Genomic DNA, 14,547 nt, shown 5'->3' with positions numbered 1-14,547 from the left:
TGTCCATTGTTCCACGGTTTGGTCCAAACCAAACTGAGGTAGTATTACTCTATTGGAGGCATCATGAGGCATTAAACTGAGGCCCCGTCTGTCCTCTCACGTGAATATAAAAGATCCCATGTACAATACAATTGAAGGAAGAGCATGAGACTTCTCCTTGACCAATGCTTATCCTTCAATTAACACCCAAAATTAGTTATTTTATTGTGGAATCTCGCTGTCCATAAATTGGCTTCCCAATTTCAAGTTGAAAACTATCTAATTAGCTTAAAATTAAGCACCTTGGGATGTCCTGAAGTCATGAAAGGAACTTGACTATATAAATACAATTTATTGTTTTTCAGTCATTCAAGCCTGTTCTGTCATTCACTAAGGTGATGACTAATTTGTACCTCATTTCCATTATTCCATATCCCTTGATGATGCCCTTACACAACAAAAATCAAACTTGAAACTTTTGATTTACCCAGAATCCCCACAACCTTTGTGCAGCATGAGAGTTCCAGATTTCCACCAGCCTTTGTGTAAAAATGTACTTCCTGATTTCACTCCGACATTTTTTAAAATAAATTTGAGTACCCAATTATTTTTTTTCCAATTAAGGGGCAATTTAGCGTGGCCAATTCACCTAACCTGCACATCTTTGGGTTGTGGGGGTGAAACCCATGCAGACAATTTCACTCCTAAGTTGCCGAGGTCTACAAGGACCAAGGCAGCAGTGCAAATTGAGAGATCTGCGATGTAATGCAAATACTACTCAGGAGGTGGCAGCAAATAGTGAGGGGTGGGCACTCTTGTGTCTGTACAGGTTACCTTAAAACTTGAAGCAAATTATGTAGTAGCAGAACCACGGCATCTCAGACTTATAGTGTAGGCCATCATAATTTGCCAAAGAGTGAGAATCAACTGTTAAGATTTGACATTACATAGAATGCAACACAGTTCATTTTTTCCAATACAGCATGTGGCACTCTGCAACCAGTGCCTCATTATACTTACAGTTACGGGTTATATTTACCATATACTTTTCAAATCAAAAATTCTCTTGTGTGCAGACAGCCTGTGGGATTTTACATGGATTCCAGCCCATCAGGTGTACTATGGTAGGCTAGGGCATTTTCTCATTCAGCTTTTGCAGAGGCTGCCCTGAGCATATAATCCTGGTGTTAGGAATGTGCCAGTTTGGAACACTCAGTAGTGGACACCTTATGGCACAGGAAGATTAGCAGATTTTGGGCAGACCAAAGAGCATCTTTCACCAAGTTGATGGTCCTCCAGCAGACAGTTGAATATTGTTTTGATGTGCAACCTCGGGAACAGCTGAGAAAGCTTAGAGCCTCGGGTTACGGCGCTTCTTGGGATGAGCCTCGACAAAACATCTCCATCGCTTTCCAGGCATTCTTTGCAAAGGAATACCCCAGAAGAAAGTGGTCAATGGTGTCTTCCCCACTATAGCCACCTCGAGTGTAGTCTACAGCTGAGACTAGTCTACAGCATGAAAGATCTGACAGGGACGACCCTTTTTTTAAAAAATATATTTTATTCAAGATTTTTTGGCCAAACATAACAGTACATAGTTTTTCTTTTAAACAACAATAAAGCAATATAAATAACAGTGGCAAATTTTAAACAAATAAATAAATAATATATAAACAGAAACAAAAACAAAACTAAATGGCAACTGCCTTGTCAAAAATAGTTACTCTCCAAAGATACAATCCAACAGTCCAATATACATTACCTATAACAAATGTCTATACATATACAATGACATCCCTAAGAGCCCGCCCGGATCCTCCCCACCCCCCCCCCCCCTCCCTCCCCCCTGGGTTGCTGCTGTTGTCTTTCTTTCTTTTTCATTCCCTCTATCGTTCTGTGAGGTAGTTGACGAACGGTTGCCACCGCCTGGTGAACCCTTGAGCCGAACCCCTTAATACGAACTTGATCCGTTCTAACTTTATAAACCCTGCCATGTCGTTTATCCAGGTCTCCACGCCCGGGGGTTTGGCTTCCTTCCACATAAGCAATATCCTGCGCCGGGCTACTAGGGACGCAAAGGCCAAAACATCAGCCTCTCTCGCCTCCTGCACTCCCGGCTCTTCTGCAACCCCGAATATAGCCAACCCCCAGCTTGGCTCGACCCGGACCCCCACCACCTTCGAAAGCACATTCGCCACCCCCGCCCAGAACCCCTGTAATGCCGGACATGACCAGAACATGTGGGTGTGATTCGCTGGGCTTCTCGAGCATCTCCCATACCTATCCTCTACCCCGAAAAATTTACTGAGCCGTGCTCCAGTCATATGCGCCCTGTGTAGAACCTTGAATTGTATCAGGCTTAGCCTGGCACACGAGGACGACGAGTTTACCCTACGTAGGGCATCAGCCCACAGCCCCTCCTCAATCTCCTCCCCCAGCTCTTCTTCCCATTTCCCTTTCAGCTCATCTACCATGATCTCCCCCTCGTCCCTCATTTCCCTGTATATGTCCGACACCCTACCATCCCCGACCCATGTCTCTGAGATCACTCTATCCTGCACCTCCTGCGTCGGGAGCTGCGGGAATTCCCTCACCTGTTGCCTCGCAAAAGCCCTCAGTTGCACATACCGAAATGCATTCCCTTGGGGCAACCCATATTTTTCCGTCAGCGCTCCCAGACTCGCAAACGTCCCATCTACGAACAGATCTCTCAATTGTACTACCCCAGCTCTTTGCCATGCTCTAAATCCCCCATCCATTCTCCCCGGAACAAACCTATGGTTATTTCTTATCGGGGACCGCACCGAGGCTCCCGTCCTTCCCCTATGCCGTCTCCACTGCCCCCAAATTTTTAATGTTGCCACCACCACCGGGCTTGTAGTGTATTTCTTCGGTGAGAACGGCAACAGTGCCGTCACCATTGCTTGTAAGCTGGTCCCCTTGCAGGAGGCCCTCTCCAATCTCTTCCACGCTGCTCCCTCCCCTTCTCCCATCCACTTACACACCATTGAAATTTTGGCGGCCCAGTAATAATCATTTAGGCTCGGTAGTGCCAGCCCCCCCCTATCCCTACTACGTTGCAAGAACCCCCTCCTCACTCTCGGGGTCTTCCCGGCCCACACAAAACTGATAACGCTTTTCTCGATTCTCTTAAAAAAAGCCTTCGTGACCATCACCGGGAGGCACTGAAAGACAAAGAGGAATCTTGGGAGAACCACCATTTTAACCGCCTGCACCCTACCTGCCAGTGACAGGGACACCATGTCCCATCTCTTGAAGTCCTCCTCCATCTGTTCCACCAATCGTGTTAAATTAAGCCGGTGTAAGGTTCCCCAATTCTTGGCTATCTGAATCCCCAAGTACCGGAAGTCTCTTGTTACCTTTCTCAGCGGTAAATCCTCTATTTCCCTGCTCTGCTCCCCCGGATGCACCACAAACAACTCACTTTTCCCCATGTTCAATTTATACCCCGAAAAATCCCCAAACCCCCCAAGTATCCGCATTATCTCTGGCATCCCCTCCATCGGGTCCGCCACATACAACAACAAATCATCCGCATACAAAGATACCCGGTGTTCTTCTCCTCCCCTAAACACTCCCCTCCACTTCCTGGAACCCCTTAGTGCTATGGCCAGGGGCTCAATCGCCAGTGCAAACAATAACGGAGACAGGGGACACCCCTGCCTCGTCCCTCTGTAAAGCTGGAAATAATCAGACCCCCGTCCATTCGTACCCACACTCGCCATCGGTGCCCTATACAGCAACTGTACCCATCCCATATACCCATCTCCAAAGCCAAATCTCCTCAGCACCTCTAACAGATAATCCCACTCCACTCTATCAAATGCTTTCTCGGCATCCATCGCCACCACTATCTCCACTTCCCCCTCTGGCGGGGGCATCATCATTACCCCTAGCAACCTCCGTATGTTCGTGTTCAGCTGTCTCCCCTTCACAAACCCAGTTTGGTCCTCATGAACCACCCCCGGGACACAGTCCTCTATCCTCGTCGCCATTACCTTGGCCAGAATCTTAGCATCCACATTTAAAAGAGAAATGGGCCTATAGGACCCGCATTGCAGCGGGTCTTTTTCCTTCTTTAGGAGGAGCGATATCGTTGCCTCTGACATAGTCGGGGGCAACTGCCCCCTTTCCCTAGCCTCATTAAAGGTTCTCGTCAGAAGCGGGGCCAGCAAGTCCATATACTTCCTATAAAATTCCACCGGGAATCCGTCTGGTCCCGGGGCCTTCCCGCCTGCATGCTCCCAATCCCTTTCACTACCTCCTCCATCTCAATCTGTGCTCCCAGTCCCGCCCTCTCCTGCTCCTCCACCTTAGGGTATTCCAGCTGATCCAGGAAGCACATCATTCTCTCCTTCCCTTCCGGGGGCTGAGCTTTATATAATCTTTCGTAGAATGCCTTGAACACTCCATTCACTCACTCCGCTCCCCGCTCCATCTCTCCCTCCTCATCTATCTCCCTCGCTGCTCCCCTCTTCCTCAGTTGGTGGGCCAGCAACCGGCTCGCCTTCTCCCCATATTCGTACTGTACACCCTGTGCCTTCCTCCATTGTGCCTCTGCATTACCCGTAGTCAACAAGTCAAATTCTACATGTAGCCTTTGCCTTTCCCTGTACAGTCCCTCCTCCGGTGCCTCCGCATATTGTCTGTCCACCCTCAGAAATTCTTTCAACAACCGCTCCCTTTCCCTACTCTCCTGCTTTCCTTTATGTGCCCTGATAGATATCAGCTCCCCTCTAACCACTGCCTTCAACGCCTCCCAGACCACTCCCACCTGAACCTCCCCATTGTCATTAAGCTCCAAGTACCTTTCAATACACCCCCTCACCATTAAACATACCCACTCATCTGCCAATAATCCCATGTCCATTCTCCAGGGCGGGTGCTGTTCTTTTTCCTCCCCTATCTCCAGGTCCACCCAATGTGGAGCGTGGTCCGAGATAGCTATAGCCGTGTACTCCGTCCCTGTCACCTTCGGGATTAGCGCCCTTCCCAAAACAAAAAAGTCTATCCGTGAATATACTTTATGGACATAGGAGAAAAACGAGAACTCCTTACTCCTAGGCCTGCTAAATCTCCAGGGGTCTACTCCTCCCATCTGCTCCATAAAGTCCTTGAGCACCCTAGCTGCAGCCGGCCTTCTCCCGGTCCTGGACCTCGGTCTGTCCAGCCCTGGGTCCAGCACCGTATTGAAGTCTCCCCCCATTACCAACTTTCCCGCCTCTAGGTCCGGGATACGTCCCAACATACGCCTCATAAAATTGGCATCATCCCAGTTCGGGGCATATACGTTCACTAGAACCACCGCCTCCCCTTGCAATCTGCCACTCACCATCACGTATCTACCCCCACTATCCGCCGCTATGGTCTTTGCCTCAAACAGTACCCATTTCCCCACTAATATAGCCACCCCCCTGTTCTTTGCGTCTAACCCCGAATGAAACACCTGCCCCACCTATCCTTTGCGTAGTCTGACCTGGTCTATCAGTTTCAAATGCGTCTCCTGCAACATAACCACATCTGCCTTTAATTTCTTTAGGTGTGCGAGTACCCGTGCCCTTTTAATCGGCCCGTTCAGCCCTCTCACATTCCACGTGATCAGCCGGGTTGGGGGGCTCTTTACCCCCCCCCCCCCCCCCTTGTCGACTAGCCATCCCCTTTTTTAATCCAGCTCCTCACCCGGTTCCCACGTAGCCGTATCTCCCCCCGACGGCGCCCTCCCGCCTCGACCACCCCACCCCGTACCAGCTCCCCCTTCTCCCCAGCAGCAGCAACCCAGTTAACCCCCCCCCCCCCCCCCCGCCGCTAGATCCTTTTCTAGCGTAATTGCACCCCCCATGTTGCTCCCAGAAGTCAGCAAACTCTGGCTGACCTCGGCTTCCCCGCGTGACCTCGGCCCCTACTGTGCAAGGCCCCCTCCTTCCTGCTTCCCTGTTCCCGCCATGATTACCATAGCGCGGGAACAAAGCCCGCGTTTCCCACTTGTCCCCACCCCTAATGGCCGGCGCCCACAATTCCTCATCCTCCCTCCCCCCCTCTCCCCCACGACATGGGGAAGAGAGAAAAGTTACAGGGTCGCAAGATTAACAACTTGAGAGATCATCCCTTCCCCCTTTTTCCCCCCCTTCAACCCACGTAATCACCCCACCACTTTGTCCCAAACGTTCTTTTTCTGGCCCACCTATTCCAGCTTCTCCTCCACAATAAATGTCCACGCCTCTTCTGCCGTCTCAAAGTAGTGGTGCTTCCCTTGGTGTGTGACCCACAGTCTTGCCGGCTGCAACATTCCAAATTTGACCTTCCTTTTGTGAAGCACCGCCTTGGCCCGATTAAAACTTGCCCTCCTTCTCGCCACCTCCGCACTCCAATCTTGATATACGCGGATCACCGCGTTCTCCCACGTACTGCTCCGAGTTTTCTTCGCCCATCTGAGGACCATCTCTCTGTCATTATCGGAGAAATCTCACCACGATGGCTCGAGGTATTTCTCCAGCCCTCGGTCTTCGCGTCATAACTCGATAAGCTCCCTCCACCTCCAACGAGCCCGTCGGGGCCTCAAATCCGATTAACGAGTGAAGCATCGTGCTCACATATGCCCCGACGTCCGCCCCTTCTGCACCTTCGGGAAGACCAAGAATCCTTAAATTCTTCCTCCTCGCATTATTCTCCAGCACCTCCAGCCTTTCCACGCACCTTTTGTGTTGTGCCTCGTGCATCTCTGTCTTCACCACCAGGCCCTGTATTTCGTGTTCATTTTCAGCGGCCTTTGCCTTCACGACCCGAAGCTCCTGCTCCTGGGTCTTTTGCTCCTCCTTTAGCCCTTCAATCGCCTGTAATATCGGGGCCAACAGCTCCTTCTTCATCTCCTTTTTAAGTTCTTCCACACAGCGCCGCAGGAACTCTTGTTGGTCAGGGCTCCATACTAGACGGCCACCTTCCGACGCCATCTTGCTTTGTGCTTGCCTTCCTTGCCGCTGCTCTAGAGGATCCTCCGCAATCCGGCCACTTTCCTCTCCTTTTTCCATCCGTGTCCAGGGGGAATTCCCTTCTGGTTTACCGCACAGTGTTTTTAGCCGTTAAAATTGCCGTTGGGGCTCCTATTAAGAGCCCAAAAGTCCGTTCCACCGGGAGCTGCCGAAACGTGCGACTTAGCTGGTCATCGCCGCAGCCGGAAGTCCCAGGGACGACCCTTTTTACCACCAATCAAGCTACACCTTCTTCTGGCAATGAGACATTCTGCCAATTGACTTGGATAGTCTGCTCAGGAAACCATCTGACAGGATCAGTACCCCTCTTACACTCACATCCTTCCTGGGGGACTTGGTAAATGGTTCGATACAGCATACAGACAAGGCAGAGAGACAACAGGCTTGCCTGACTGCAAGTTTGATCACAAAAGCTTTCTGGTCACTGTTGAAACTGCGTTATTGAAGTTTGTGTAGAGCAGTTGGACCCAATTCCTTTTCCAAATCCCATTTTAGAGGGCACATCCATCATCTGATATTCTGTCAAAGGCCTTCTCCTGGTCTACGTTGATGAGGCAGGTTCCACCTGTCTGTCCTTCACTTAGGCGATTAAATCCCTGAGTAGCCCAAGTCTATGCTGTATTTTTACACCCTACCCTTAAATATAATCACAAGTTCCAACACTTAAATTGAATTTTCAAGTGTTTAAATTCAGATGCATTTTGTTAAACCATTTTTGAGCAATTAATATTTAAGAGTGTACTTACATTGCAAATTGGTGTGAAGTGCTTTCAGCACTGACAATTTCCATTTGTATAGTGCCTTTCGTGACCTCAGTACACTCCAGAATGCTTCACAACAAGTAAAGTATTATTGAATTGTAAGCGCTGTTGTAACATTGGAAAATGCATCAGCCAATTGGCACACAGCAACGTTCTGCAAACAGCAACATAGTCCCTTTCTGGCTGGACTATCTACCATCGACACATCTGACTCAGATAACAGCAATGCAACCCAATTCACCATCCAACAACAGGCTTTAACTTATCTCTGTTACTGATCTTCAGAGCATCCCTTTGGTTACAATGCCATAAATTCACTAAAAAGTTAACATTGAAAACAAAATTTAGAAATCAAACCATATCATGTTGCAAACAAAAGTCAACAAATCACCTTCTTTCATTCCCTTAATGCCTGTCTTCCATGCATTTTTGCCTGTCCTGGAAGAAGAGCTGCAGAGGAGATTTATGAGAATGTTGGCAGGATTGGAAAGACTAAACTATGAGGAAAGATTACTTGGTCTGAGGTTGTTTTCTTGAAAAAGAGGAGACTGAGGTGAGATTTAATTGAATTGTAAAAAGTTATGAGGGGTCTGGATAGAGCGGGTAGGAAGAACCTGTTTCCCTGAGTATTGAGTTTAATAACTGGGGTATAGATATAAATTAATTTGTACAAGGATTAGAGGGGAGTTCAAGAGAAACCTTTTCACCCAGATGGTTTTGGGGGTCGATCTGGAATTATTTTCCTGAAGCCTACATCACACTTCAAGTGTCCAGCCTTATAGATATGTTTGGACTAAGAGCTGGAAAGTGCATTTAGTTTGGATGCCTCTTTTTTAGTTAGTACAGGCAGGATGGGCTGAATGGCTTTCACCTGTGTTGTAAATTCCTATGATTTCTAAATGATCTGATTGCCGATTTAATGAAAACTAAAGTACTGCAGATGCTGGAAATCTGAAGTAAAAACAGAAAATCCTGAAAACAGTTAACCCGTTACATTGGGAAACATTTTGGCTCAATGACCTTTCATCGGGTTCCAGCATTTTCTGTTTCGCATCTGTTTTAGTGATGTTGCTGGAGGGATAATTATTGGGTACGAGATCAGATAAATTCTCCCTAATCTCCTTCAGTTAGCGCTTGGAATCTTTTCCTTCAGTCTGCCTTTGAAGACGTTGCAGTTCTCTCAGTCCGTATCTGATCAATCGGAACAAGGGAAACCCGGGATAAGAGGAATTCAGTTTTTAATAATAATCTTTATTGTCACAAGTAGACTTACTGCAATGAAGTTACTGTGAAAAGCCCCTAGTCGCCACATTCCGGTGCCTGTTCGGGTACACAGAGGGAGAATTCAGAATGTCCAAATGACCTAACAACACGTCTTTTGGGACTGTGGGAGAAAACTGGAGCACCCATCAGAAACCCACGCGGACAACATGCAGACTCCACACAGACAGTGACCCAAGCCGGGAATCGAACCTGGGACCCTGGAGCTGTGAAGCAACAGTGCTAACCACTGTGCTACCGTGCTGCCCCAGTTTAATGCCCAGGGCTCAGCTGAAAGGCAGCAGCTCTAGATTTGGAGCTTTGACAGAGTAATCCAGACTCGAAAAGTTAGCTCCCTCCCCAGAAGCTGCCAGACCTGCTGAGATTACCCAGCATTTTTCTGTCTTTGTTAGCTCAAGATTTAGGTTGCATTTAGACTCTAATTGTCATATCGCTGTGAAACAAAAACTGCCATGTTCCAGGACGACAACAGTGTAGAGCTAATACTTGAAAGTGTGGCCTTGGCCTGGTCTGAGCAGTTGCCCCAGTTTCTCCAGCACAATGCAGTGAGTGGAGGAGAGTTGCAAACTTGCTGCAAGTTGATTGACGGTCAGGCTAACCAATCAGCTCCTGCGAGGCTGGGGCTGCCAACGGCCCCCCCGCCCACACCGCGCAGGCCCATCTGCTGATTGGCCGCTCCGCGGGGCTGCCCTCCGCCTATTGGCCGGGCCGCTTGTCAGTCTGGCGCGGTGGCGGCGGGCCCCCTCCCGATTGGCTGTGGGGGCGGAGGCGGGTCCGGCGGCGCTGAGCCGAGCGTTGCTGTGGCGATAATCAGCTTGTTGCTCGATTTTAAATTTATTGACATTACAGATTTTTTTTTCCTCCTCTCTCTCTCTCTCGCACATTAATCGCTCTAATCCCTTTGTTCCGATTTATCAGAGACGGACTAGAACTGCAATGTCTTCGAAGGAAGACAGGGCTAAGGAGATCCTGAAGGGCTTTAAGCTGTATCCTTTACCCGTCTGAATGCTCCTCTTTCACCCGCTGTGTGAGCTGCTTGTTCCCGGGGTAAGTGCGGCCCTGGACCAGGGGCCTGGGGCGTGCAAATATATATACATATATATTGGTGTGTGTGTGTGTGCGGCTGTAAAAGATCTAAACTCAAAAGGCAACCCAACCCGTTCAGGAATTAAGGGCGCCGAGTTTGCAGTGGCCCAGGGCGCTGAAGGTGACTCCACAGGACAGGGCCAAGGAGGCTGCACCCGGCAATTCCCAAATCCCACCTTGTGCTAGCTGCAAGCAGAGCGGTTTAATGCAGCGGCAGCGTCAGTGGAGGACACACGGCAGGGCTGTGGGCTCGTGACACTCGTCAGCGCAAATACTCCTCTTCTGGGGCAAAAACGTCCAAAGGTTAACTCGAGTCAGAACATGAACACGCTGGTGACAAAACACCTGAATTTCAGTGCAGCTCCAGATGATTGATTTGTACTTTCCCCATTGCCATTAAGATTAACTCTATACCATTCTGCATATGCTTTGCTGAGTTATTTAAAAGCTGTCAACACCCTGGTGTTGGGAGTGACATTTATGATGTGAAATGCAAATAATGTACATCACATATTAAACCAGAATATGTCACTTCTGCTTAATGACAATTGGACAAGTTTCCTGTCTTGATCCAAAGGATGAGATAAGTAGTTGATGATAATTTTATGATGTAATAGTATAATTTTTATTTGTTCATAGGATGTTACTTTCGCTGGCAATGTCAGCATTTGTTGTCCATCGCTAAATGAGAAGGTAGGGGCGTGCTGCTGTAGGATTTAACAATACTGTGGAATTAATATCCACCACTTTAGAGTAAAGCTGAAGTAATGTACCAATCAGGTGAGAATTGTACCATTCTAATGTACTTTAATCTCTTGGAAGCTACATATTTGAAAATTATGTCTGAAGGCATGATATATGGCCTGCATTTTGTCATCGGTGATGAACGAACAGTGTTAGCCTTTCATTACACTTTCACTTGTCGACAAACTCTATAAGGGTTATTGTACAGAAGAAACTTGCAGTGGGTGAAATGAAAGCCATTTTGGTGCAGTGCCCTCTAGAGGGGATTTCGGACCTGTGTGAACTGGGCAAGCAATTGTGTATCTGAACAATGAGATTGAAAGAACCTCACTGAAGCATGTAGTCTGAACCAGGAAGTATTCATTAGAATAATTAATATAAAGCTAAAGTAGGTAGTGTAGGCAAAATAAAGAGAAGGAAAGAAGTATGAGATTGAGCGAGAGACATGATGTGGTGATGCTGGTGCTGGACTAGGGTGAGCACAGTTAAGGTGCTGGACTAGGGTGTGCACAGTTAAGAAGGTTCACAACATTAGGTTAAAGTCCAACAGGTTTAAGTGAAATCACAAGCTTTTGGAGCACAGCTCCTTCATCAGGTGAAGTAGAGGCTGGTTCACAAACAGCATATAATGGCAGAGACACATTGCACGATAATTACAGGTTGGAATGTGAAAAATGGCTGCAATACAAGTCTTTGCAGGCAAACAAGTCTTTACAGGTACAAACAGTGTGAGTGGAGTGAAAGAGATAGGAGGGAAAATAAATTATTTATTTGCTTAAATCCCCAACAATGACTAAAATCAAAAAGTAAATTTGGATTAGATTGGATTTGTTTATTGTCACGTGTACTGAGGTACAGTGAAAAGTATTTTTCTGCGAGCAGCTCAACAGATCATTAAGTACATGGGGAGAAAAGGGAATAAAAGAAAATACATAATAGGGCAACACAAGGTATACAATGTAACTACATAAGCACCGGCATGAGGTCAGTCCATAAGAGGGTCATTTAGGAGTCTGGTAACAGCGGGGAAGAAGCTGTTTTTGAGTCTGTTCGTGCGTGTTCTCAGACTTCTGTATCTCCTGCCTGATGGAAGAAGTTGGAAGAGTGAAGTAGATCCCTGAAGGTTGCCACCCAGATTGATAGGGTTGTTAAGAAGGCGTACGGTGTGTTAGCTTTTATTGGTAGAGGGATTGAGTTTTGGAGGTCATGTTGCAGCTGTACAAAACTCTGGTGGGGCTGCATTTGGAGTATTGCATGCAGTTCTGGTCGCCGCATTATAGGAAGGATGTGGAAGCATCTTATGAGGAAAGGCTGAGGGACTTAAGGCTGTTTTCGTTAGAGAAGAAGGTTAAGAGGTGACTTAATTGAGGCATACAAGTTGATCAGAGGATTAGATAGGGTGGACTGTGAGAGCCTTTTTCCTCGGATGGTGATGGCTAGCACGAGGGGACATAGCTTTAAATTGAGGGGAGATAGATAGAGGACAGATGTCAGAGGTAGGTTTTTTACTCGGAGAGTAGTAGGGGCACGGAATGCCCTGCCTGCAACAGCAGTGGGCACGCCAACATTAAGGGCATTTAAATGGTCATTGGATAAACATGTAGATGATAAGGGAATAGTGTAGATGGGCTTTAGATTGGCTTCATAGGTTGGCGCAACATCGAGGGCCGAAGGCCCTGTATTGCGCTGTAATGTTCTATGAGTAAGCCGGGTGGGAGGGGTCTTTGATTATGCTGCCCGCTTTCCCCAGGCAGCGGGAGGTGTAAATGGAGTCAATGGATGGGAGGCAGGTTCGTGTGATGGACTGGGCGGTGTTCACGACTCTCTGAAGTTTCTTGCGGTCCTGGGCCGAGCAGTTGCCGTACCAGGCTGTGCTGCAGCCAGATTGGATGCTTTCTATGGTGCAAAAAACAAATTTTCAGAGCCACTGAGGTGATTTGGAATTAATTAAGGCTTATCATGCCATTAAAAGAAGACTTGCTCTGGAATGGACAAACCCTAACTTTTTCTGCTGCATTTGATGGGTATCTCATGTATGTATCCATCCAAATGTCACACTTTTCCATGTGTTTCATTATTGAATCTTCCAGTGTGATATTATTACGGTGAAGTTTCTAGAAGAGCAAGGCAGCTTGGACAGCAGCTTCCTGATTTCTGCATTTAAATGTGCAAATGTGGTCAGCAGAAGTTGCCATCTGATTTACACTTTAATAATAGTGAGTGCCGTTCGCATATTTTGCCCACAAAGTCTATGCCAACTTGAATAGTCTTTCAGAGAATAGTCTGACAATAGGGCAGTACGGTGGCACAGTAATTAGCACTGTTGCCTCACAGCGCCAGGAGTTCGCACTTTCTCACCGTGTCTGCGTGTGTTTCCTCCAGGTGCTCTGATTTCCTCCCACAGGCCAAATATATGAAGTTTAGGTGGATTGGCCATGGTAAAATTGCCCCTGAATGCCCAAAAGATATGAGGGTTGGGTTACTTGGATGGGGCGAAGGGGTGGTCTTTCAGAGGGTTGATACAGACTCGATGGGCTGAATGGCCTGCTACACTGTAGGGATTCTATGAATTAATTGATACAGTCAAATCTTTGTTATTTGGCATGCCGGTTAAACACAAAATGCTGGTTAATGGGAAGTCACATTACTCTGGATGCAATTACAACTGTAGTATATGTTTGTTCAGGCGCAAAAAACAAAACTGATCCAATAATTTAATAATTTCAGTGTAAAACCTGAGAACAATTTCTGAAGATTTACATATTGGGCTCTTAAATAATGCATTACCTGAACACTAAAAATGATTGGCTTTTTTTCGAGTTGTCAGAAATTCCAGTTACTAGAGAATTGTTAGTATGGTGCTGGATAATGCAAAGTTTACTGTACATTCATAGAGTTATCATTCTTCCAAGGTTCTTGAATGTGATGCATATCTTTACATTTGCTGCAACAAACATTGCAAGGATGCATGACTTAACTAAGATACTAATGGTACAACTGGAATTAGCAACAGTTGCTAGATAATGAAAGATGTCTCTGCTAAATGCCAAAGGCACAGCACAGGATGATAACTAGCATCTGAAAAACGATTGCATTAAGAGTTAAGCATCTTTAGTAGAGGAGGACGTAATGGAGAAAAATGGTGGAAAAGGAAAAGCTGAAAAACACAATTGTAAATATGAAAATACAGACCTGCATCTCTGTATGTGGTTTGACCAAAGTCCGAAACAGAACAAACTGTCTAGACACTGCACCCTCTCCCTTATGTGTCATAGTGTTTCCAACTTGAACTCCAGCTAAGTTACAATGAGCCAGAAATGGTGGTAGAAGCAGATACAATAGGGAATTTCAAAAGGAAATAGAACAAAAGGGAAAATGTACAGAGCTATAACCACATAGTTATATAGTACATTAATGCATTTCACAGGAGCTTTATCAAACAAAATATGTCACAGTCACATCAGGAGATATTTGGGCAGATGATAAAAAGTATCTTAAAGGAGATGCAGAGAGGTTCAGGAAATTCCAGAGTTTTCTAACCAGACAACTAAAGGCATGGCTGTCTATGGTGGAACAATAAAAATTAGGGATGCTCCAGAGGCCGGAATTAGAGGTGCAGATATTTTGGAGAGTTGTGGTGCTGAGGGAGATTATAGAGATGGAGCGGGGCGAGGAAAATGGAGGGATTT

General features: G+C 46.9%; 1 protein-coding gene across 1 annotated transcript in view; it reads left to right on the top strand.

The window, feature by feature from the left end:
• Positions 1-9,792: 9,792 nt before the first annotated feature.
• LOC140389807 (retinal rod rhodopsin-sensitive cGMP 3',5'-cyclic phosphodiesterase subunit delta-like) overlaps positions 9,793-14,547 on the top strand; it is a 90,439-nt gene continuing 85,684 nt past the window's right edge. The window contains exon 1 of the mRNA XM_072474343.1: positions 9,793-10,014. Coding sequence (XP_072330444.1) covers positions 9,965-10,014 — 50 coding nt within the window. The 5' untranslated portion in view covers positions 9,793-9,964. The remainder of the gene's footprint in view (positions 10,015-14,547) is intronic.

Source organism: Scyliorhinus torazame, chromosome 14 (genome assembly GCF_047496885.1).
Source record: "Scyliorhinus torazame isolate Kashiwa2021f chromosome 14, sScyTor2.1, whole genome shotgun sequence".
NCBI classification, from domain to species: Eukaryota; Metazoa; Chordata; class Chondrichthyes; order Carcharhiniformes; family Scyliorhinidae; genus Scyliorhinus; species Scyliorhinus torazame.
Note: the sequence above shows the minus strand (reverse complement) of the source record. Positions and strands in the feature narration are given on the sequence as shown.